Source organism: Chlorocebus sabaeus, chromosome 10, assembly GCF_047675955.1.
Source record: "Chlorocebus sabaeus isolate Y175 chromosome 10, mChlSab1.0.hap1, whole genome shotgun sequence".
In the NCBI taxonomy this organism is placed as follows: Eukaryota; Metazoa; Chordata; class Mammalia; order Primates; family Cercopithecidae; genus Chlorocebus; species Chlorocebus sabaeus.
Genome location: NC_132913.1, coordinates 84,107,469 through 84,130,397, shown reverse-complemented (window position 1 = coordinate 84,130,397; position 22,929 = coordinate 84,107,469). Strand labels below are relative to the sequence as shown.

The following is a 22,929-nucleotide window of genomic DNA, read 5'->3' as shown; positions in this document are numbered from 1 at the left end:
GGTCAAGAATTCTGTACCTTTCCTGTGATTAGCAAGTCTTTCCTCTTTATTCTATATTTATTCTTTTTATTTTACTAAGTCAAAATTAGAATGAAAATTTTAAAGTTTTGAGAGACAGAGATCCATATGACCTCAGAAGTGGATTCCCTGCTTATACTTGATGAAAATACTGCCTTTCAGTAGAAGGAAGGAGGCCCTGCACTGGGCTCTGCGCTTTGGAGGCTCCTGCTGCTCTGCCCTTACCCTTTCCCAGAGGGTGAGAAGTATGAAGGCTAAGTAGCCTCCCCATGTGGAGGCTGTGTCTTTACTTCTGCACTGGGATCTAGCTAACCAAGCCTTCAAACTTTTCTTTTTCTTATTTTTTATTTTTATTTATTTTTTTTTGAGACAGAGTCTCACTCTGTTGCCAGGCTGGAGTGCAGTGGTGCAATCTCGGCTCACTGCAACCTCCACCTCCTGGGTTCAAGCGATTCTCCTGCTTTAGCCTCCTGAGTAGCTGGGACTACAGGCACGTGCTACCATGCCCAGCTGATTTTTGTGTTTTTAGTAGAGACAAGGTTTCACCACGTTGGCCAGGATGGTCTCGATCTCTTAACCTCATGATCTGCCCGCCTCGGCCTCCCAAAGTACTGGGATTACAGGTGTGAACCACCATGCCCGGCTGCCCCCAGACTTTTCTTGTCTATGTGCCCTAAGCCTGCTTCCAAGACCTGTGTGGGTCTCTTTATTTTCTTTGTTCTCCTGAGGGCAGGTATGTGGAATTCTAAGCTTGAGTTGTAGCCAAGGCATAGCTCTGCAGAAAGTACAGACAGAGCTTGCATGTGCACATGAGGCCCTTGTCATGCGGGATCCAATTGGGATGGGAAGAGAAGCACAGTAAGAGACTGGAGATCTGCTCTTCCCATGCTACCACCATCCAGTGGCTAACTCTGAGGTGTCTGAGAATTCTTAATTTGAACCTGGCCTTGCAGGTTATTTCAATGATGTATTTTTGAAGATAGGCAGAAAAAAGATATTTGATTTAACAGGTTATTAGCTGGATTTTTGACTTTTTAAACTATCTAGACATATGGCATGTGTGCCCCACTGGTACTTACATCCCAGGCTCTCCAGATGTGAAGCGTCAGTCTGCTAGGTGGTAATCTAAGTAAGTACTGCTGAGATCTTTAATGGGGGCAGCTTGCTGTACCCAATGTTTGAAGCCCTGAGTGGGATCAAATGCCAGGATAAAAATGCATTAAGTTTTGATAATCAGAAAAAGAATTGAGAAATCCCCTGCCCTAGCCTCAGTTTAATCTTTGACACTAGGCTTTTTTCACCTTCAATAGACAAAGTGAAAAATTGTCTGCAGGTTCTTCCCTTTGAACTACTTGTTACAATAAATGGGTTGAACCCTAACCTGAGGTTTTCCGCAGTAGCATAGTCCTAAGACTAACGTCAATGGTATTGTCCTGATAGATTGTAAGAATTTAAATAGTGCTTGTGTGGTGGTGTTTGGCCACAGAAGAGATTTGCTAAGCCTTTTTTTTTTTTTTTTTTTTTTTTTTTTTTTGAGACAGAGTCTCGCTCTGTTGCCCAATCTTGGCTCACTGCAACCTCTGCCTCCCGGGTTCAAGTGATTCTTCTGCCTCAGCCTCCTGAGTAGCTGGGATAACAGGTGCACACCACTATGCCCAGCTAATTTTTGTATTTTTAGTAGAGATGGGGTTTCACCATATTGGCCAGGCTGGTCTCAAACTCCTGACCTCGGCCTCCCAAGCTAAGGCTTTTTAAGCTGGGACACTGCCATCATAGGGAGGGGGCTGTCGCTCTTTTTTTAAACCGCATTATTGAGGGTAATTGATATATAAAATACTGCACATATGTGATGTATGCAGTTTGTAATGTATACACTTAATGTATATTGTAAATTATACAATAATTTGTAAGATAATGTAAATTCTTACCTTTGGAAGAATATTATTATTTTCTCTTTTTGCTATACTGTGTGACTCATGAATAAGCATCACCCTTGTGGAATGTAGAAACGTGTTTGCTTATGGATACAAAACTAGTAAAATTTGGGTTTTTTTTTTTATTGATACCTTTAGTAACTCTTAGTATTTATACTTTTATTTAATGGGGAAGTAGGAATATGTGTAAAGATACTGATTTTACTGAAAGTAGGGAAATGTGAATAACACACTGTTTATAGATGAAATGACTTAAGCAAAAATTCAGTTAAATATTAATATTACTGTATAGATATCTTATTCTTTCAGGGAATGGCTACTATTTTTTAATGTCTCTTTTTTATTCCCTACCAGATTTTTATACGACTGTAAACAACTATTGGATTCTAAATGCTCGACACATAAATTTAACCACACTTTCTATAGCTGGAGGATTCCGGGATTACCAAGTTCGTTCAGGATTGACTTTTCTACCAAAATTAAGCCATCATACCAGTGCCTTATCTGTTGTGGTAATCTTTTTTTAAGATTCTACTGAAATAGTAATGTAATAGACCCAGTAGAGCATGAAAGAAGAAATAATGTATAGCTGCGTGGTAATGACTGCTGAGTTAGTGGTGTTGCACTGCTGTATGTGCATGCATGTGTGTGAGAGAGAGAGGGAAAGAGAGAAAGAGGGAATATGAATGAATGAATGAATATGAATGTGTTGGGAGGGCAGAGTTGTGGATGCGTATGTCTATAGGGAGTAAAAAGGATGGCCAGGAACCATGGCTTATGCCTATAATTCTAGTGCTTTGTGAGGCCAAGGCAGGAGGACTGCTTGAGGCCAGGAGTTCAAGATCAGCCTAGGTAACATAGGGAGACCCCCATCTCTACAAAATACAAAAAAAAATTTAAAATTATCCAGGCTAATTTAGGCATGGTGGTAAGTGCCTATAGTCCGAGCTACTCAGGAGGTTGAGGCAGGAGAATCACTTGAGTCCAAGAGTTCAAGGTTATAGTGAGCTGTGATTTTATCACTTCCCCTCAGCCTGGATGACAGAACAAGACTCTGACTCAAAAACAAACAAAAAAAAGTAAGTACACAGGATCTTAGAAACTTGATGAAAATGACCCTTATTTATGAGGAGTAATGGTTTCTTGTCCAAAATAAGAGCCTGTTCATTGATTAGAGTTGTAAATATAAGAATGTGTGGACTGGAAAGGAGGGGAATCCAGTTATATCTGAGTGTTGTACTAGATATAATCATAGTGGAATATCAAACATATCACATACTCCTGAATGTTAAACTTGAATGAAAGTTTACCTATTTTTTAACAGCATGATTAGCTTTGACAGTATAAATAGTATAAGTAGAACCCTGATTAATTAATTTGCTACTTATTCTTCCCAGCTAGGACATCAAGTATTTGATCTTTAACTGGGATACATAATCTATGTAAAGTGAGTCAAGTTTCCTCTTAGGACTTCTTTCATGTATATTTAACCTTGAAGTCTTCAGTTAAGGTCTTAGCTTCTTAACTCGGTATACACATCATCTCCAAATATAACTTACTTCCTAAAGAGAAAATGCATAGAATGTAGTCGGTCTGTTCCTTTTGCTTTTTAGGAGATAACATTAGAAAGTCACTGTTTCATAGTTGTACCTCTTCATAGATACTCCTTTGTGTATCTCACCTACTGTTATCCTACTTTAGATTACTGTTCATTCATTAAATAGGTTATTTACTGAATGCTTGCCATACATAGAACAAAAATTATTAAGCTATTCTGCTATTACCCACCATTTTCATATAACTAGAGGAACTGGGATGTAGCCAGAATAGCTTTGGAACTAAATTAGTAAATCTATCAAACCTCATTGTTAGAGGTATGAATGTTGCTATTTGGTGTTGAATATTTTGGTCAGATATTTGTTGGAAGTCCTCAAAAGACTAAATGTCAACTCCTTGTAAACACAGATGATTTAGTCATATGAAATTTGATGTAACTTGTTTCCTGGACCTTGTCTGGAGCATGATGCTGTATTGATACGACATCCTAAAGCTTATCTTTTAAAGAACTTTAATCTTTGTGTGTGTGTGTAGGCATGGGTGTGTGTGTATTTCCCTATTTTTTCTAACCCATTTGATAATGTGTTGCTTTCAAGGGAGCTTGTTATCTTTGATTTCTGTATCTCTGATGAAGATATTTTACTTATGGAACTTTATCAAAGCTGGCCATTGTATAACCTAAGATTTATTTTTTAGCCTCCAGATATTCCAGTCTTTCATATACCTACATGTATATTCACTTTAAAAAATTATTAACAAGTAACAATTTTTCAATGATTATCTCAAGAATAGTTAAATGATATTTACATCCATTAGGACTGGAAAAATCTTTTAAGTTAGAGACCATAATTGTATTAAGAGGGTTGACTAAACTGCTGTAATATAGTCCCACACAGGTAATGACACTTAAGCACAATAGAAGTTGACGTTTTACTCACGTAACTGCCCTAGGTGGATATTTAGGTTGGTGTGGTTTTCCATGAGTTTCCATTCAGGAACTCAGGCTGAGAGTAGGCATTCCATGTTGAATGCTTTACTTTCAGGGTTGCTGCAGTTATCTTCAACTACAAGAAGGAAGAAAGAACACGAGGCAAGTGTCAGGCCTACAAATGGCACACATCACTCCTGCTCACATACGATTAGAAAAAACTCAGTCCTTTTTTTTTTTTTTTTTTGAGACGCAGTTTCACTCTTGTTGCCCAGGCTGGAGTGCAATGGCACAATCTCGGCTCACTGCAACCTCCACCTCCAGGGTTCAAGCGATTCTTCTGCCTCAGCCTCCTGAGTAGCTGGGATTAGAGGCACACGCCACCATGCGAGCTAATTTTTTGGAAAGTTTTTAGTAGAGATGGGGTTTCACCATGTTAGTCAGGCTGGTCTCAAACTCCTGACCTCAAATGATCTGCCCGCCTTGGCCTCCCAAAGTGTTGGGATTACAGGCGTGAGCCACCACGCCCAGCCTTGGTCATATATTAAAGCAAGACAGGCTAAGAGCTGAAGTCTAGCCAAGTGTGCGAGAAAAAAAGAATGGATTTTGGTAGACATTTAGCAGTTTTCAACACAACAATCATGAGCAACTGATTTTTAAATTTGTGTTGCCTTTCCTTTTCAACTCTAGCACACATGCATTAATTAAACTGAATGAAAGTAAACCAACTTTATATTGGTAATGGTAAATGCTGTCTACTAAGAGTTCTTACTCTACTGACCATTAATGTAATTTAAGAACGACAGTGAACTCTGGTTGTCTAATTTTTTTTAGTAAACTATCAGCCGTAATTTCTAAATATGTCAAGTACTTACAAGTTCATCAAGTAAGCTGTAGATTCCTCCCACTTCAGAACTTGGAACCCAAAGATACCTTATAGATCAAGGGTAATAGTGATTCCTTAGAAGTTATACATACCTTTTTTCTTCAGTTTATTTATTAAAGAGACATTTTATGCCTCTGTAAATTTTCTGGCATCTATGCTGTTAGTCTACTCTTTTCATTTTGTTTTGACAGTTCTGGTGATGGCAGCTCCTTGTCTCTTTGATGGTACATAAAGAGATGCTATGAAAAATAAAATCAGATTTACTTAATGAGCCCCTATTGTGTGTAAGATGCTATTCACAGAGAGATCATTATCTGGTGTGAAAAGGAGTGCTGTGCCATTGTTAGGAAGCCTTCTGCAAATACTTAATTTTTTAGAAGCCTTTTGTCCTTATATCTATCTTTTACTAGTTGTATACATCCTAATCAGCTAGGGATTTTTTTTTTTTCAAAATATATAAGCCTGAACCCCACTTGGGAAAGTCAGATTTGGTAGTTTTGGAATTGTGATCAGGCATATTTGATTTGAAAAATCTCCTTAGGCCTAGGTATTTCTTAGGTACACCACTGATGAAGAAATAACATCTTAGAATCTATCAAGTGGTAGTTTAGTCAAAATTAAAATTACCAGAATGTCTTTTGCAACTTATGCATTAACTGTGATTTATTAAAGAATCTTAAACTTGTCTCTCATTAGAGTAATAAAAAGTCAGACATTGCTGGGCGTGGTGGCTCACGCCTGTAGTGCCAGCACTTTGGGAGGCCGAGGCAGGCGGATCACCTGAGGTCTGGAGTTCAAGACCAGCCTGACCAACATGGAGAAACCCTGTCTCTACTAAAAATACAAAATTAGCTGGGTGTGGTGGTGCATGCCTGTAATCCCATCTACTCCGGAGGCTGAGGCAGAAGAATTGCTTGAACCCAGTAGGCGGAGGTTGCTGTGAGCTGAGATCACGCCATTGCACTCCAGCCTGGGCAACAAGAGCGAAACTCCATCTCAAAAAAAAAAAAAAAAAAAAAAAAAGGTCAGACATTAAACTTTAGGAAAGGGTCTGTGGTTGCTTTAATAATTTTTAAAAGATAATTTAAACTTGACTAACCAGGAATGATATTTAGAAAGAGTTATGTTTTATAGAGGAAAATTCTAATATATTTGGATCACCTTTTATAAGAATATCATTTAAAAATGTCTAGACATCACAATATACTGAGACTATATTATGTGTTTCTAAATATTAGCTTGTAAGAATTTCAGACCTTTTAGAGAATAACAAATGTGTTTTTCATAAGTTTGATTATTTTTTTCTTTTCTTTTAGAGTTCAGCAGTGCCTAAGACCTGGGTCTCAACAGACCACCTCTCCATTGTGTGGTAAGTTAATACTTGTATAACTTATTTTGATGATTTGTCGTGGTCCTCTTTCTCCTCAATACAGTAATTAATTGGCTTGTTAACTTTTTGTTTTGTTTTGTTTTTTTGAGACAGAGTCTCACTCTGCTGCCCAGGCTGGAGGACAGTGGTGCGATCTCAGCTCACTGCAACCTCTCGCCTCCCGGGTTCAAGTGATTCTCATGCCTCAGCCTCCCAAGTAACTGGGATTACAGGCATGCACCATCACGCCCGGCTAATTTTTGTATTTTTAGTAGGGATGAGGTTTCACCATATTGGCCAGGCTGGTCTCAAACTCCTGACCTCAGGCGACCCACCCACCTTGGCCTCCCAAAGTGCTGGGATTGCAGGGGTGAACCACCGCGCCTGGCCTGGTTTGTTAACTTTCTTAAAACTTCATCCATAAATAAGACTATGGAAGAAATATTAATTGAGAAGCTTGGAATTCTAATCTTGGTTCTTGTTTCAGTTTGACCAAGGTCCTTGTGACAACATGTAAAACAATCTCCCAAAAACCCAATAGCATTAGTCTCAAATGAAGCGAACATCAAATATCAAAGTTTTTGAGTTTTTCCTAGTTGGGTGGAATCAACTGCACTTTTGGTAGGACTTTGTGAGCTTCTGGCCAATCACCATATTCAGATTTGGTTAATGGAGCAGTGATTATTCTATGGAGCAGCACATGGAAAACCAAGTAGGAATTAAATTTATCCATATGGGTCAAGAAATAGGCAGACCCTGATATATTTATCTCATTGTGTTTCAGCTTAAAGATTCTCTTTTGACTTTTCTCTGGCTGTGCAAGCAGTAGTATCTGCTAGAATGACATACTTCAGGCATATAAAGATGGGGTAGGTAGTACATCTATGGCTAGGCTAGGTGAGGGGATTTAGGGAAAACAGAAGGACCCTGAAAATTCTGGCCAACATCCAGGAAGATTTAATTTGCTTTATTTTTATAGGTGTCATATTTAAGATATATGCTTAATAAGAATGATTTGTTACATAATTTTTGAGTTTAGAGCACTAAAGGAAACTCAGATGTTCCACTAAACAATAGAATTGTGCATATTTTGATCAAAAGTATATGTTTTAAGAAAGTTTTATTTGTAACACTTACTTTGTTCCTTAGGTGTAAACAATTGCAGTTGACTACAGTTCGAGCATTCTTTGATCTTATTGATGCTGATACTAAACAAGTATGTATTTTTAAACTAAAAATTATTTAAGTGAAAGCTTTTACTTTGCTATATCATTTACAGCCATGATAGATTTAATGTAATTTTTTTACTTTGATGAAAACAGAAACATATACCTTATATCAATTTTAATTAGTTCCAAAATGGAAATATCTTTCTTTTTCTCATACTACTTTAACTGCTGCAAATAATTTGTAAAATGCAATGAAGATGAAAAGTGAGAGAACCTTAAATCTTGCCCCAGTTCTTTCCACTGTTTAAAGTTTGACATATATCTTTTTTTTTTTTTTTTTTCTTTTAAGATGGAGTCTCACTCTGTCGCACAGGCTGGAGTGCAGTGGCATGATCTTGGCTCACTGCAGCCTCTGCCTCCCAGGTTCAAGTGATCCTCCCACCTCAGCCTCCAGAGGAGCTGGGACTAAGTATGTGCACCACCAGTGTTTTTAATAGAGATGGGATTTCACCATGTTGGCCAGGCTGTTTTCAAACTCCTGACCTCAGGTGATCCACCTGTCTTGGCCTCCCAAAGTGCTGGGATTACAGGCGTGAACTACTACACCCGGCCTTCTTTCATTTTTTTTTTTTGAGACGGAGTCTCGCTGTGTCGCCCAGGCTGGTGTGCAGTGGCCGGATCTCAGCTCACTGCAAGCTCCGCCTCCCCGGTTTACGCCATTCTCCTGCCTCAGCCTCCCGAGTAGCTGGGACTACAGGCACCCGCCACCTCGCCCGGCTAGTTTTTTGTACTTTTTTTAGTAGAGACGGGGTTTCACCGTGTTAGCCAGGATGGTCTCGATCTCCTGACCTCGTGATCTGCCCATCTCGGCCTCCCAAAGTGCTGGGATTACAGGCTTGAGCCACCGCGCCCGGCCCCTTCTTTCATTTTTTAAATGTAGGGGAAATAGTTCTTACAAACTATTTTATAAATTTTTTTGTAATATGTTATAAACATCATGATCTATCTTATTAGACTTTTTTTCTTTTTGAGAGACAAGTTCTTACTATGTTGCCCAGGCTGGACTCAAATTCCTGGGCTCAAGTGATTCTCCCACCTCAGCCTCCTGAGTTTGTTAAACAGTTTTGAGCCATGCTTTTTAAAAATACCACTTTAGCTTTCTGATAAGATCGAAATGTGTAATTTATTGAATAACCTAAGCTTACCAGAACTTAAATTATGTACTTCTATAAGTTTTACCTTCTCTGTAATGAAGTGTAATTTCACAGTGTAAACTCTTCAAACTAGTAATTCTCTAAATTGTTTAATTAGCAGAACATATGGAAATCATAGTATCCTTTACAGGTTATCATGTTACTCTTTTATCTCTTTCTTGTCTGCTAGCAGATAAATGGTAGCAGGATTTCAGCAAAATTTAGAAAATTCTTTCCATTAACTTAAATTTTTTTTTTTTTTTTTTTGGTGAGTTGGGAACAGATTGCCATTATTCATCTTAAACAGCCTTTTAACTCAGGTCATCTTGTTCCATGGAAATATTTTGAGAACTATGGCTCTGGCTTCTTCTTATGGAGAAAAAAATTCCTTAGTTTTTATGTAGTCTTTTTCATGGCAAAGCGTTGCAGCCCAGATATTTTTGGAGTGTTTCACCTGAAGGCTCCAATTCTTTGGGAGACTAGTATGGGTGACCTCTTTCTCAATACATCTCCAGGCAGTACTTAATTCTTAACAATGAGGAAAGCTCCTTTACCCTGTAGTGTACTCTCTTAGAAGGATAGGGATTTTTTTCCTCAACTCTTCAGAAAGCTGTATAACCACTTATAGAGAGAATCATAGATACTTAGCTGTCTCCTGAAGGTCCAGATCATTTTGTGTTTTACCAATTTTAAGTGACAAGATTCGGTATTAAGTTAGTATATTTATTGATTTAAACAAGCTTCACCTGTGACTTGTTGACACTGTGACTTGGTCATGGAACACAAACATTTGTCATGGAACACAAACATTTTTTGGTTTGTTGACATTGTTTTAGCTGTGAGACATAACTGTGGTAAAAGTTCTAAGCCTACTTGAGGGAGTGCAACTAGATACAATAATAGAATCAATTAAAGTTGCTAGACCAGTTTGTACTTGAACTGACATTTGGTAAACTTAGGAAAAACCTTGTTCCATCTAGTGAAGAACAGGATACCTCAGACAGATATATTCCTAAAAAAACTGGACATAAAACTAATTTCTATAAATAAAATCATGTTTTTCCATTAACTCATAAGATGAGAAAAGAACTATAGTACTAATATGTAATAAATTATAATTCTGAATGTATAAATGTGTTATGCATTTTAAGGGGAAAATGAGAAATTTTTGATAACCATACTGCTAAGAATCAAAAATACTGTTTATGAAACAGTTTTGTTTTAAAAACTCACTATGTGTAATTGGACTAAATAGTAGAAAATAAAAACTTAAAGTATGATATCTAACCCTCAGGAAGCATATAGTCCAGGAGAAAAGCAGAACATATATATTCAGGGAAATTAAAATGCAAAGATTAATTAGTCCTAAGCATGGTGATAAGGCAAGAATCAGAGTAATTTCTAGTGGTTATTAGCATAAAAGTCATAGCTAAAAACTTGTGAGTATATGAGTAAAAACTTGTGAGTAGATGCCTTTGAGAGTGAGTAAGGATGGTGGAATCCAGTCTTAATCAAAGTTTTTTTGTTTTTGTTTTTGTTTTTTGAGACGGAGTCTTGCTATGTCGCCCGGGCTGGAGTGCAGTGGCGCAATCTTGGCTCACTGCAAGCTCCGCCTCCTGGGTTCATGCCATTCTCCTGCCTCAGCCTCCTGATAGCTGAGACTACAGGTACCTACCACCACGCCTGGCTAATTTTTTGTACTTTTAGTAGAGATGAGGTTTCTACATGTTAGCCAGGATGGTCTTATCTCCTGACCTTGTGATCCACCTGCCTTGGCCTCCCAAAAGGAATTACAGACCTGAGCCATTGTGCCCAGCCTGAAGTTTTGATAGACAGGCTGTAACGTTTAATTGATTACAAACAGATGTGGCCACTTAAGAACATCAAACAAGTTTAGTATAAGACTGAGTTATTTGAGGTAGAGAGTTTGTATCAATTAATATAAAAGTTCTCCACTGTCCTCCACTCTGCTTATACCATATCTAGAGAACTGTATTCTATTTCATGCATCATATTTTGAGGTGGACATCAACAAACTTGAGTTTATCCAGGGGAGGCAATCAGGATGGTGAAGGGACTAAAAGAGTTCTGTGAAAAACGGTTGATATGTTTGAAGTTGTTTTATCTGCAGAAGAAATGTTTTATTTGAATGGAGAACATAGCAAGCTTTTAAGTTTTGAGGGACTGTCTCCCAATCTAAGATAGCAGTGTAATAAGGAATCAGATATTTGCTGTAAATAAAGCATTCTCCTGGTAAGAGTTGTTAAAATTGGAATGCACGGTCTTACAAAGTAGCGAATTAAAATGTTCAAGCAAATCCTGGGTGACTTCCAAAGGGACTGGAAAGGTTTAGTAGACCTGGATCCTCACTGTTACTTCTTTGTCATTCTCACTCTGTTGTTGAGAAAGTCACTTACCTGTCAGGGCCTCAATTATTAAACTAGAGAGTTGAATAATGGTCAATACCAAATAGATTTTATACCCCAGTACACTTTTTTTAAAGGGATGACAACTTTTTTAAAGTTGCCAACTTTTTATTGTGCCAGGATATTTAAAAAACAAGTAGAAGGATAGAATAAAAGAGTAATTTCTATGGTAAGAAAGTTGACAATATTTATTCTCTCTAGTGACCAGTGGATTCTTTGTTACAGTATTGGCAGTAGTCTGAATTTGGAAACTGGTATGTTGGAATCACAAACCAGAGAATCTCTAAAATTCTCTTCTGGTTCTATACATTTTTATAATGTTCTATTCTTAAATGTTACTTGAGAGGCACTGTTGCGTAATAATGAAAGCATGGACTCTAGAGCCAGAATGCCTGGGTGTGAATCCCAGCCCAGACTTAATAGCTGTGTGAACTTGGGCAAGTTTCTTAATTTCTCTGTGCTTTAGTTTCTTCACATTGAAAATGCAGATAAAATCATCATCTCTTAGAGTTTTTGTGATAATTGAGTGAGTTCATGTACCGTGCTCAGAACAGTGCCTCAGAGTAGTAAGTGTTGGCTGTTGTCATTATTACTGAAGCAATGTTTCATCGAGCTATTACGATAGATACAAAGTAATACAGAATATATCAATGTTCTTTCTAGATAACTCAAAATTCCAAGAAGAAACTGTCAGTTTTGAGTCACCACTTTATAAGACACCCATCAAAACATTTTGAGGAAAATCCAGCTATAATTTCTGACTTAACAGGTTGGTGACAATAACATATTTTAATTTTAAATAAAGTATTTCATTATTAATTTTAGGTAAATTTGTTTATAGCCGACAAAATCTTTGAAACTGTGATACTTCAAGTTTTAGGATCCTATTATATATATACACATATATTATTAATTTCCCTATAATGATGCTGGTGCAGTTCTTGGTTAGGAAGGGAAAAAGAAGGAATATGTAAGAGGTTGCTGATAAAAATTTTGTCTTGAAAATAACATGACAAATAGAAAAATTTCAGTTAAATGACTGTTCTTCTAACAGTTACATAAACTAAGTGCCATATTATTCTTGACTCCTTTCAGTTCCTCAATTATCAGTTATTCTTCATTCTTCTTTTGGATTACCAACATATCTTTTGCTGATAAATTTTGCTTTTAAATATAAAGCAAAATAACTTGCTTTGTCTATTTAAATATAAAGCAAATTATACCTGTTTAATTATATGTCTTGTTTGGGAAATGAAATATTTATTTCCTTATGTTGATAATGCCTTAGAGTTAAAGGACACCAAGCAGATTTTTACTTTACTTGATGTGAATGCTAGTTGGTGATGAGCATATAGAAAATATACTACTAGATTTTCTGTTTTAATATAGCCAGTGTTCAGAAAACCACTTCTTTATTGTGATTGAGAAGTATTTCACCAGGATTCAAAGAAGAAAGAAACTATGTAGTATAAAAACAAAACAAGGCAAATAAATTAATTTCCTTTACCTTAAGGGACATCTATGTGGGTTCCAGTAAAAGTGTCCAAATGGACCTATGTAGCTTACAATGTAAGTATTCCACCAATTAATTTTTTTTCATGTTTTTCCAGAAATAATTTAGTATTTATCTTTAAAAGTTAAAAACTCTTTAAAAAAGATAACTGCATGCCATTTTCCCACAATTTAATAATAATTCCTAAATGATTATCTAGTCAGTAATCAGTTGTATAAATTTATCTTTTTTGCTGTTTTCTTTGATGTTCAGTTTGTTTTCATCAGGATCCAAACAAGGCCTATACATTGTTATTGATTAATGTCTTATTCCTTTTTAATCTGGAAGACTTTCTCTTACCACCACCCTCCCTTTTTTTTCTTGAAACTTATTTGTTGAAAAAAACACCAAGTCATTTGTCCTCTGGAGTTTCACAGTCTTGATTTTACTGATTGCATTCCTGTAGTCATTCAGCATGTTCCTTTGCCTGTTGTAGTCCTGTGATTTAGTAGTTGGATCTAGCTGCTTGTTCATATTCAGATTTTTGTTTTGTTTTTGTTTTTGCTAGACTCTCTCTCTCTTTGTGATGTTAGCCACTGTTGATGAGGAATGCCTGGAGTTATTAATTGATTTAGGAGGATGCAAAAATTGTAATAAGTTTAATTTTATTATTTATTAACTAGAATAGTATTCTAGTTAATTCTGTATTCTTAGAGAAAAACTTCTGCTCATCTACTAAATTTATCAAAAGTAGAATAAATCATATGGGAAAAGAGTGATAATTGTGTGGATCTTTGGATCTTACTTTATATTTACTCATTATCAGAATGGTGAGTTGGCTCACAAACTTCCTCTTATTAGTGACCATTAGAGGGTTTTTTTCTCCAGTATTATTATGTACTGATGCATTTAAATATAGTTGTCTTTCAATCTGTTGATACGAAAATCATTCCGTATTTGACCAGTGGAAACGATTTCAAGTTTAGTTTCTGAGTCTTTTTGATATACTCTTTAGTTGTCTTTAATAGTTTCCTCACTGTTGAGTATGACAAGATATTTTAGCTTATTTTGTACATTTCCTGCTCCAAACCTTGAATCAGCTATTTCTTTAAGGAATTATTCCTTTTCTTTGGGAAGTGGTATCTCAAAACCATAATCTGGTACTAGAAATGCTTGTGGCTATTGGGTTGGCATTTCTATGCCTTTTCAGTGGCCAGAGTTAAGAACTGCATAAAATCTTAACTAAAAGACCAAAAGAAAAACCCAATAAAACAACCAAAAAAATTACATTCACACTGATACTTCCAGGACAAACTGAGGACTACAGAGTTTATATCTAATCTTTCTCTTGCCCTTCCATATCTTCCTCCTCCTACTCCTAGAGAATTGGTTCTCAACACCAAGAATGATAAAATTAGAATAATTAACTCATTTGCTATATCTGGATTTTTGAATGATGAAATTAATTTGCTCATTATAGCTATATTGTTTTCCTTTTTTTTTTGTAGGAATCTGAGAAGATATATTTTACATTTCCTCTTGAAAATCATAGAAAAATCTACACTCACGTCTATTGTCAGAGCACTATGCTGGTAAGATAATTGGGACATTTTATGTAAATTTAAGAGGCTAACTGTTGTTCATTTTTCAAATTCTACTGGTAGACCTAGCTATGAAATATTATTAAATCTAAGTAGTTGAAAAATAATTTCTCTGGAACAGTGTTTTGATTGAAAAGTATTAATCAAATTTTTTAAATCACAGATACTATGCTATTAAATTGTGATTTTGGTTCTAGTTTAGGTCTCCCACCCTGTCTTTCTGCCTTCATTTTACTCTGTTCATGATGAAGGAATGGAATTCAAAACCCCTTTAATTATAAGTTTCTATTAGTACTTTAAAGAATAGATATAATTAAGCAAAGCTATTCTATAGAAACTTTATAAAGTGAATTCTGTTTTCCATTGGCTTCCATACTAAAATTTGAGGTACTTTTTATAGCAAATATTCTCTAAGATAATAGAGTAACTTACAATGTTATCTAGATTTACTGTATCAGAATAATGATTTTGATTTTTTTGTTTCTTTTTAATGAGTACCTCCTATGTTAGGCACTATTTAAAAATGTGGTATTGTTTAAAAATGCTGTAGCGTGCATTTATTATGATACTAGGAATGGAAGCCAGGTGTGGTGGCTCACGCCTGCAATCCTGGCACTTTGGGAGGCTGAGGTGGGTGAATCATTTGAGCTCAGGAGTTTGAGACCAGCCTGGGCAACATGGTCAGACCCCATCTCTGCAAAAAATACAAAAAACTTAGCTGGGTGTGGTGGCACACACCTGTAGTTTCTGCTACTTGAGGGGCTGAGGAAGGAAGATTGCTTGAACCCAGGAGGAGGAGGTTGCAGTGAGCCAAGGTCGCGCCACTGTACTCCAGCCTGGGCGACAGAGCAAGACTCCATCTCAAAAAAAAAAAAAAAAAAAAAGAGAGAGAGAGGGACACCTGTCAGTGCAGTCTTTCTCATACTCTTGGCTCCAGGATAACTGCTTACCTATCAATGTTGACATTAGACTTTTTTTCTTTACCTATCCTTGATTTATTTGACTTTGAGAACATCTTGGATATGTTTCTGAACAATAAACTGTCATTTATATTTCATTTGCTCCTAGTCACCCTATCATATAACAATAAAGTGTTGAAAATGAATGCTTGTTTTGTACAATTATTTTCTACAATACTTAGTGTGTTTTGTTTTGTGCTGTTAACCAACAGGATACGAATAGTTGGATTTTTGCTTGCATAAACAGCACTTCTATGTGGTAAGTATTTTGAATGCGTGGCCCTCCCACTGTTCATTTATCTCAACGTAAACAATACTTGTAAATCACACTTTTAGAATAGTTTCATACATTGTTATTTTAATTTTGATGCTATATGAAATTATGGTATTGTTTTTAAAATGAAAAGTAAAGGAAATGAATATACTAGTAATTTTTGCAAACATTGAAATTAGCTGGGAAAAACATTTTTGTTGCTAAGGGAACTATGCGGACAGAGTATATTGGATTAGACTCACTAGACATCTCTACTAGGTGTAGAGATGGTTTCTTTTTCCTCTGAATCTTATTTATAATTTATAATATTTCCATATATTTGTCCTTTAATTATATTTTCATATTTATTTCAAAGCCAGCAAGGGGTTGATTTATCATGGAAAGCTGAACTGCTGCCAACAATTAAGGTAAATTATGGCTTCCGAATTTTAATATTCAGTTGAAAAAAATACTTGAGTCTATATACATTTTAGAATATTCTCTTTCATTAGCTTATCGTGGTATTAAATAAACTTGAGATTTGCTAACCTACATTTAAAAAATATTTTCTCTAGAAATACATTTGATAGGAAATAACATACCATTAGTGTCATTTATATATTTTTTTAATTTCAGAGATAAAAACTTAAGTTAATAGTCCTCTGAATCTCTATATGTTATAGCTTCAGACCAAAAGAACTGGAGGGATTTCTAACATTCAATTTGAGGATATGTTTAATGGCCTGCCTTAAAATATGAACTGAGTTAGTATACTTAGAATTCATTTTGGGAGGAAGGGCCTGCAGTTGGGAAATGGACATCTCAAAGAGATATGATACATGGTCAAGCACTCAAATAACTAGTTTATCTAGTGCTCTCCAAGGTGATAAGTCACAGCAGGGATTTATTTCATAGTTGTTTGTGATTTGATTAAGCAACTTTGGTAGGTCAGCAAGTGCTTTTATAAAGGGCTTATTTGCATCGTCTCAAAATCTGTTGTTGAAAAGCAAAATAATTCTAAAATGTGATGAAAATGTCTGTTCTGATTTCCAAATTGTGTTTATTGTAACTGATAATGTTTTATCAGGATTGATAGTTTTCAGTCTTCAAGTAAATCTGTGCTTTAAAAATATAGTTTCATAATGAATCCTAGACTCATTCATTGACTTGTAAGTGAAATCATCTGGTGGTTTCCAGTTATTTCACAATTAGCTCCAATTAAGTTAGTTATTTTTGCTCCTGAATGTTTATAATTATTTGTATGTATAGTCAACTCTACACTATACAGAGAATGAGAAACTTATGCTAACAGAGAGAAGTGGTGACAGAAGAAATAATTGCAAGTCACACTTCACTTTGGAATGGTTGCAAATTTTTTTGTCACCTTGGTCAGTCTTATTTGTACATATTCATTCATGTGACCTTGTGTTTATCAAACAAATATGGTAGGAGAGTAAATTGACTCGAACATTTTTAAGGTCTCTCACTGATACTGTCCTAAGCAGGATCAAAACAAACAAAAGTGTTAGGATATACTTACTGAACAATCATTTATAAGGTGTTATTAAATATTTCCTCAACTTATTTTTTTATTCAATAGCTTGAGGGGTATAGGTGATTTTTTATTACATGGATGAATTGTATAGATTAATTTGGATGTTCTATCCAGCCTATAATGTAAAGATTAAGAAGAAATAAATTATTAAAAACCCAATAAAATGTACTTTGCTCCTGTGTTTTAAAAGGTATTTCTTAAATCATAAAATTTTTATATTATTATTTTAAATATCCAAAGATTAATCAGTCTCTGTATCAAACACTAGGTCCCTATGTTGTTTGTTCTGAGTGTAAGAAACAGCTGGCTGAATAGCAGGAGAACAAGCTGTTTCAGCTGCCTACTTTTTATGGCAAATGCTGAAAGAGAGAAGTTAGAAAACAAGTATTATAGCATTCTGCAGTCTTACGTGTTCTCAGCTTAAGAGGACAGATCTTTTATTTTAATGAAAATAAAAATTGTATGTAATATGTATTAGCCATTTATAAACAGCACACAAAATTATTTTGCTTTGAAATCGAAGGGATGACGAAAGCAAAGAAATTTTGTAAATTTTATTCATATTTCTATCTCAATAAAAGTAATGTCAGATGAGAATTATATCACTGTTAGGCATTTCTGTGTACTGAACTTTTAAGAAATAGATGGAGCCCTCCATCAAAGCACATACAAATTCAACACTTGGCCATTCTTGAGAATAAATACTTAAAAGCCATTAGAGTGGATAGCTGCACAGATTATCCAAGTTCTTCGTAATTAATTTATGTTTCATATTAGCTACCGTTTGTCTGGTGGGTCTTAGCTGCCTGTAGCTGTGGCTTATGTGGCCCTTTTAAGGTCTTTAATTTACATTAGAACATATGAGCCTGTCAGAGGGACTTTGCTAAGTTGGGGTGAAGCCCAGGAGTTTATGTTTGGTAAACATCCCACATGAATCTAGTCAGCTACTCATTAATGGTTCTTTAGCTTGAGCATCTCTGTCCTCCTTGCCCACATTGGTGCTTCTGAAGAAGATTGAGGAAAGCTAAGTGTCTTCAGAAATGTTTTAATGCAAACATATTGTTAGAACATATAACTACTACCACCCCACATATACTTCCAGGACAAAACTCGATTAAAAACTGTATTTGGGTGATTCATCACATAAACAGAACTAAAGACAAAAGCCACATAATTATCTCAATAGATGCAGAAAAGGCTTTTGATAAAATTCAACACCCATTCATGTTAAAAACTCCCAATAGACTAGGTATTGAAGGAACATACCTCAGAGTACTAAGGACCATCTAATGACAAACCCACAGCCAACATCATACTGAATGGGCAAAAGCTGGAAGCATTCCCCTTGAAAACCAGCACAAGACAAGGATGCCCTCTCTCAGCACTCCTATTCAGCATAGCACTGGAAGACCTGGCCAGGGCAATCAGGCAAGAGAAAGAAAGAAAGGGCATCCAAATAGGAAGAGAGGAAGTCAAATTTTCTTTGTTTGCAAATGACATGATCCTATATCTAGAAAACTCCATCATCGCAGCCCAAAAGCTCCTTAAGCTGATAAGCAACTTCAGCAAAGTATCAGGATACAAAATCAATGTGCAAAAATCACTAACATTCCTATTAACACCAGCAACAGTCAAGCCAAGAGCCAAATCAGGAATGCAGTCCCATCCACAATTGCCAAAAAAAAGAATAAAAGACCTAGGAATACAACTAATCAGAGAGATGAAAGATCTCTACAAGGAGAATTACAAAACACTGCTAAAATAAATCAGAGATGACATCAACAAATGGATAACATTCCATGCCCATGGATAGGAAGAATCAATACCATTAAAATGGCCATACTGTCCAAAGTAGTTTATAGATTCAGTGCTGTTCCTATTAAACTACCATTGACATTCTTCACAGAACTAGAAAAAACCATTTTAAAATTCATATGGAACCCAAAAACAGCCCAGTATAGCCAAGCCAATCCTAAGCAAAAAGAACAAACCTGGAGGTATCACACTACTTGACTTCAAATTATACTACAGGGCTACAGTAACCAAAACAGCATGGTACTGGTACAAAAACAGACACATAGACCAATGGGACAGGATAGATAACCTAGAAATAAGGTCACACACCTATAACTATCTGACCTTTGACAAACCTGACGAAAACAAGCAATGGGGAAAGGTTTCCCTATTCAATAAATGGTGCTGGGATAACTGCCTAGCCTTATGCAGAAGGTTGAAACTGGACCTCTTCTTTACACCACGTACAAAAATTAGCTCAGAATGGATTAAAACTTAAATGTAAAACCCAAAAATATAAAAAACCTGGAATACAACCTAGGCAATACCATTCTGGACATAGGAATGGGCAAAGATTTCATGATGATGATACCAAAAGCAATTGCAACAAAAGCAAAAATTGACAAATGGGATCTAATTAAACTAAAAAGTTACTTCACAGCAAAGGAAACTATCAACAGAGTGAACAGGCAACCTACAGAATGGGAGAAAAATTTTGCAAACTCTGCATCCGACAAAGATCTAATATCCAGCATCTATAAGGAACTTAAACAAATTTACAAGATAAAAACAATTCATTAAAAAGTGGCCAAAGGACATGAACCAACACTTTTTAAAAGAAGGCATACATGCAGCCAACAATTATATGGAAGAAAAGCTCAACATCCCTGACTATTGGAAATGCAAATCAAAACCACAGTGAGATACCATCTCACACCAATCAGAATGGCTATTATTAAAAAGTCGAAAAATAACTGATGCTGGCGAGGTTGCAGAGAAAAAGGAACACTTACACGCTGTTAGTGGGAGTGTAAATTAGTTCAACCATTGTGAAAGACAGTGTGGAGATTCCTTGAAGACCTAAAAATAGAAATAGTCCCATTACTGGGTGTATACCCAAAGGAGTATAAAGCATTCTATTATAAAGACACATGTATGCGTGTGTTCATTGCTGCGCTATTCACAATAGCAAAGACATGGAATCAACCTAAATTTCCATCAATAGTAGACTGGATAAAGAAAATGTATTACATATACACTATGGAATACTATGCAGCCATAAAAAAGAACAAGATTATGTTCTTTGCAGGAACATGGATGAAGCTGGAGGCCATTATCCTTAGCAAATGAATGCAGGAAGAGAAAACCAAATACTACATCTTCTCACTTATAAGTGGGAGCTGAATGATTAGAACACGTGGACATGTAGGGGGAACAGCACACACTGGGGCCTATTGGAAGGTGGAGAGTAGTAGGAGGAAGAGGATCAGGAAAACTAACTAGTGGGTAACTAGTCTTAGTACCTGGGTGATGAAATAATCTGTACAACAAACCCCCATGACACAAGTTTACCTATGTAACTAACTTGCACATCTACCCCTGAACTTAAAATAAAAGTTAAATTAAAACAAAAAAGAAAACAAAAAAACCTGTATTTGGTGCCTTGGCTTTTCATTAAATGGAGCAGTCTTCTACCAATCCATTCCTCAAAATGTGGACTATAGGACTGGTCTTAATTTTGAGAATTAAATTGTTACTCATTCGGTGAGGTGCATTATTTAGACATACTTGTCTTTGTCATTTGCTAAATAAATTCCAGGGGATGATGTGCAGATATGCCATTAGCCAGTAACTCTTTACTACTTGGGCTAGATCAAAATCATTTGGGATTAAATTGTAACTCTTTCATTATATTTAGCATTCATTCATTCATTAGCTATTGAATGTTTTTTGTTATATACTACCAAAATAAATGTAGAAACGATGCTGTGATACTATATGTAACAACCAAATTATAAAAATAAAGACATCAAATTTGGAAATAATAATAGATAATAATTAAATTTAATGTTAAATGTCATTTGTTTTATGTGAAGGGATCCAAGGAATATTTTTGGCAGTCCCTATTTAACATAATAATTATTAGGAACTTGATTTTCAACAGGATTATTGACCTGGAAATGTAAACATGGGCATTTTGTGAAGTACTGAACATAAATTGGAAGCCTGCTTTTTAAGATAACTAATTGAGTAAGAAATAAGTGTAATTTATTTTTCTTTAACCATGCGTTAATCTCTAAGAAATAAAAGTAGTTTGTTTTTTTTTTTTATTTTAGTTTCTGACATTAAGACTTCAAGACTATCCATCTTTGTCTCATCTTGTTGTTTATGTACCATCTGTTCATGGAAGTAAGGTAACAAGTGGGTTAAGATTGTTATCAGAATGTTTTGGGGATACATGCTAAATTTTACAGTTCTTTTTCAATGAGTTTTTCTGCACAGAGTTTATCTAAAACCGTAGCCAGTTTGATGATCCACCTAAGACTGTTAAATTATTAAGATCATCTACTCTAACTTGAACTAAGCAGAATAAACCCAAGTTTCTTTGTTCCAAGTGAGAAATGGTTCCAGTTTATCAATCAGTCTTTCAAAACCTGTGAATTATTAGACACATAATAGTAATTCATAGGTGTAAAACCTATGAATTATTAGGTACCCTTTAAGTACAATGCTATGTACAAGGAATTATAGGAGGCACACAAATGAAGACATGACCCTGGTTTTTTTTGTTTTTTTGAGACAGAGTCTTGCTCTGTCACCCAGGCTGGAGTGCAGTGGCTCAATCTTGGCTCACTACAACCTTTACCTCCTGGGTTCAAGCGACTCTCCTGTCTCAGCCTCTCAAGTAGCTGGGACTACACGTGCGTGCTACCACGCCCAGCTAATTTTTGTATTTTTAGTAGAGATGGGGTTTTGCTATGCTGGCCAGGATAGTCTTGAACTTTTGACCTCAGGTGATCTGCCCACCTTGGCCTCCCAAAGTTCTGGGATTACAGGTATGAGCCACTGTGAAAAAGCTACATGCTATTGGGAAGGGGGAGAGAAATGTAACTGGAGCAGACGGAAGAGTGGAAAAAGAACTACCCAAATACACATAACACAAATCAGAATATAGCAAGTACATAAAAAGAATGGCATTATAATAAGATGATATTTAAAATGGCTTTCAAGTGGACATGGTGGCAAGTACCTGTAGTCCTAGCTACTTGGGAAGTTGAAGTAGGAGAATCGTTTGAACCCAGGAGGTGGAGGCTGTAGTATGCTATGATTATGCCTATGAAAAGCCACTGTACTGCAGCCTAGTCAACATAATGAGACCCCACCTTTTAAATGAAATGAAATAAAACAAAATGGCCTTAACGGATAGCTAGAATTTTTATAGGAAGAATGAACATTGTAGAGCCATGCTGTCAATGCAGGAATCACTAGCACATGTGGTTATTTCAATTTAAGTTAATATAAAATAAAAAATTCTGTTCCCTAGTTGTCCTAGTCACATTCCAGATGCTCAATAGTAACATCATTGCCAGGAGTTATAAGGGACAGCACTGTTCAGACAAAGCAACAGAGCAAAGCATGAAGTATATTTGAAAACCAGTGAATGAGTAAATAATAATTTTGAAAGGATGGCCACGATAGGTTTGAATAGTAGTGGAGGAAAAGTCTGGAAAATTAGTTCATGGCCATATTGTGAAAGTCTTGATTGGAGGATTCAGGACTTAACAGAATTCAAAA

At 35.9% G+C, this 22,929-nt stretch overlaps 1 protein-coding gene across 1 annotated transcript in view; it reads left to right on the top strand.

Annotated features, from left to right (window-relative positions):
- The window catches only part of PGAP1 (post-GPI attachment to proteins inositol deacylase 1), an 80,711-nt gene that overhangs the window by 15,620 nt on the left and 42,162 nt on the right, over positions 1-22,929 (top strand). The window contains exons 5-13 of the mRNA XM_007965729.3: positions 2,307-2,464; positions 6,640-6,692; positions 7,842-7,908; positions 12,144-12,249; positions 12,994-13,049; positions 14,481-14,564; positions 15,745-15,791; positions 16,162-16,213; positions 21,471-21,548. Of these exons, the coding sequence (XP_007963920.1) occupies positions 2,307-2,464; positions 6,640-6,692; positions 7,842-7,908; positions 12,144-12,249; positions 12,994-13,049; positions 14,481-14,564; positions 15,745-15,791; positions 16,162-16,213; positions 21,471-21,548 (701 nt within the window). The remainder of the gene's footprint in view (positions 1-2,306; positions 2,465-6,639; positions 6,693-7,841; positions 7,909-12,143; positions 12,250-12,993; positions 13,050-14,480; positions 14,565-15,744; positions 15,792-16,161; positions 16,214-21,470; positions 21,549-22,929) is intronic.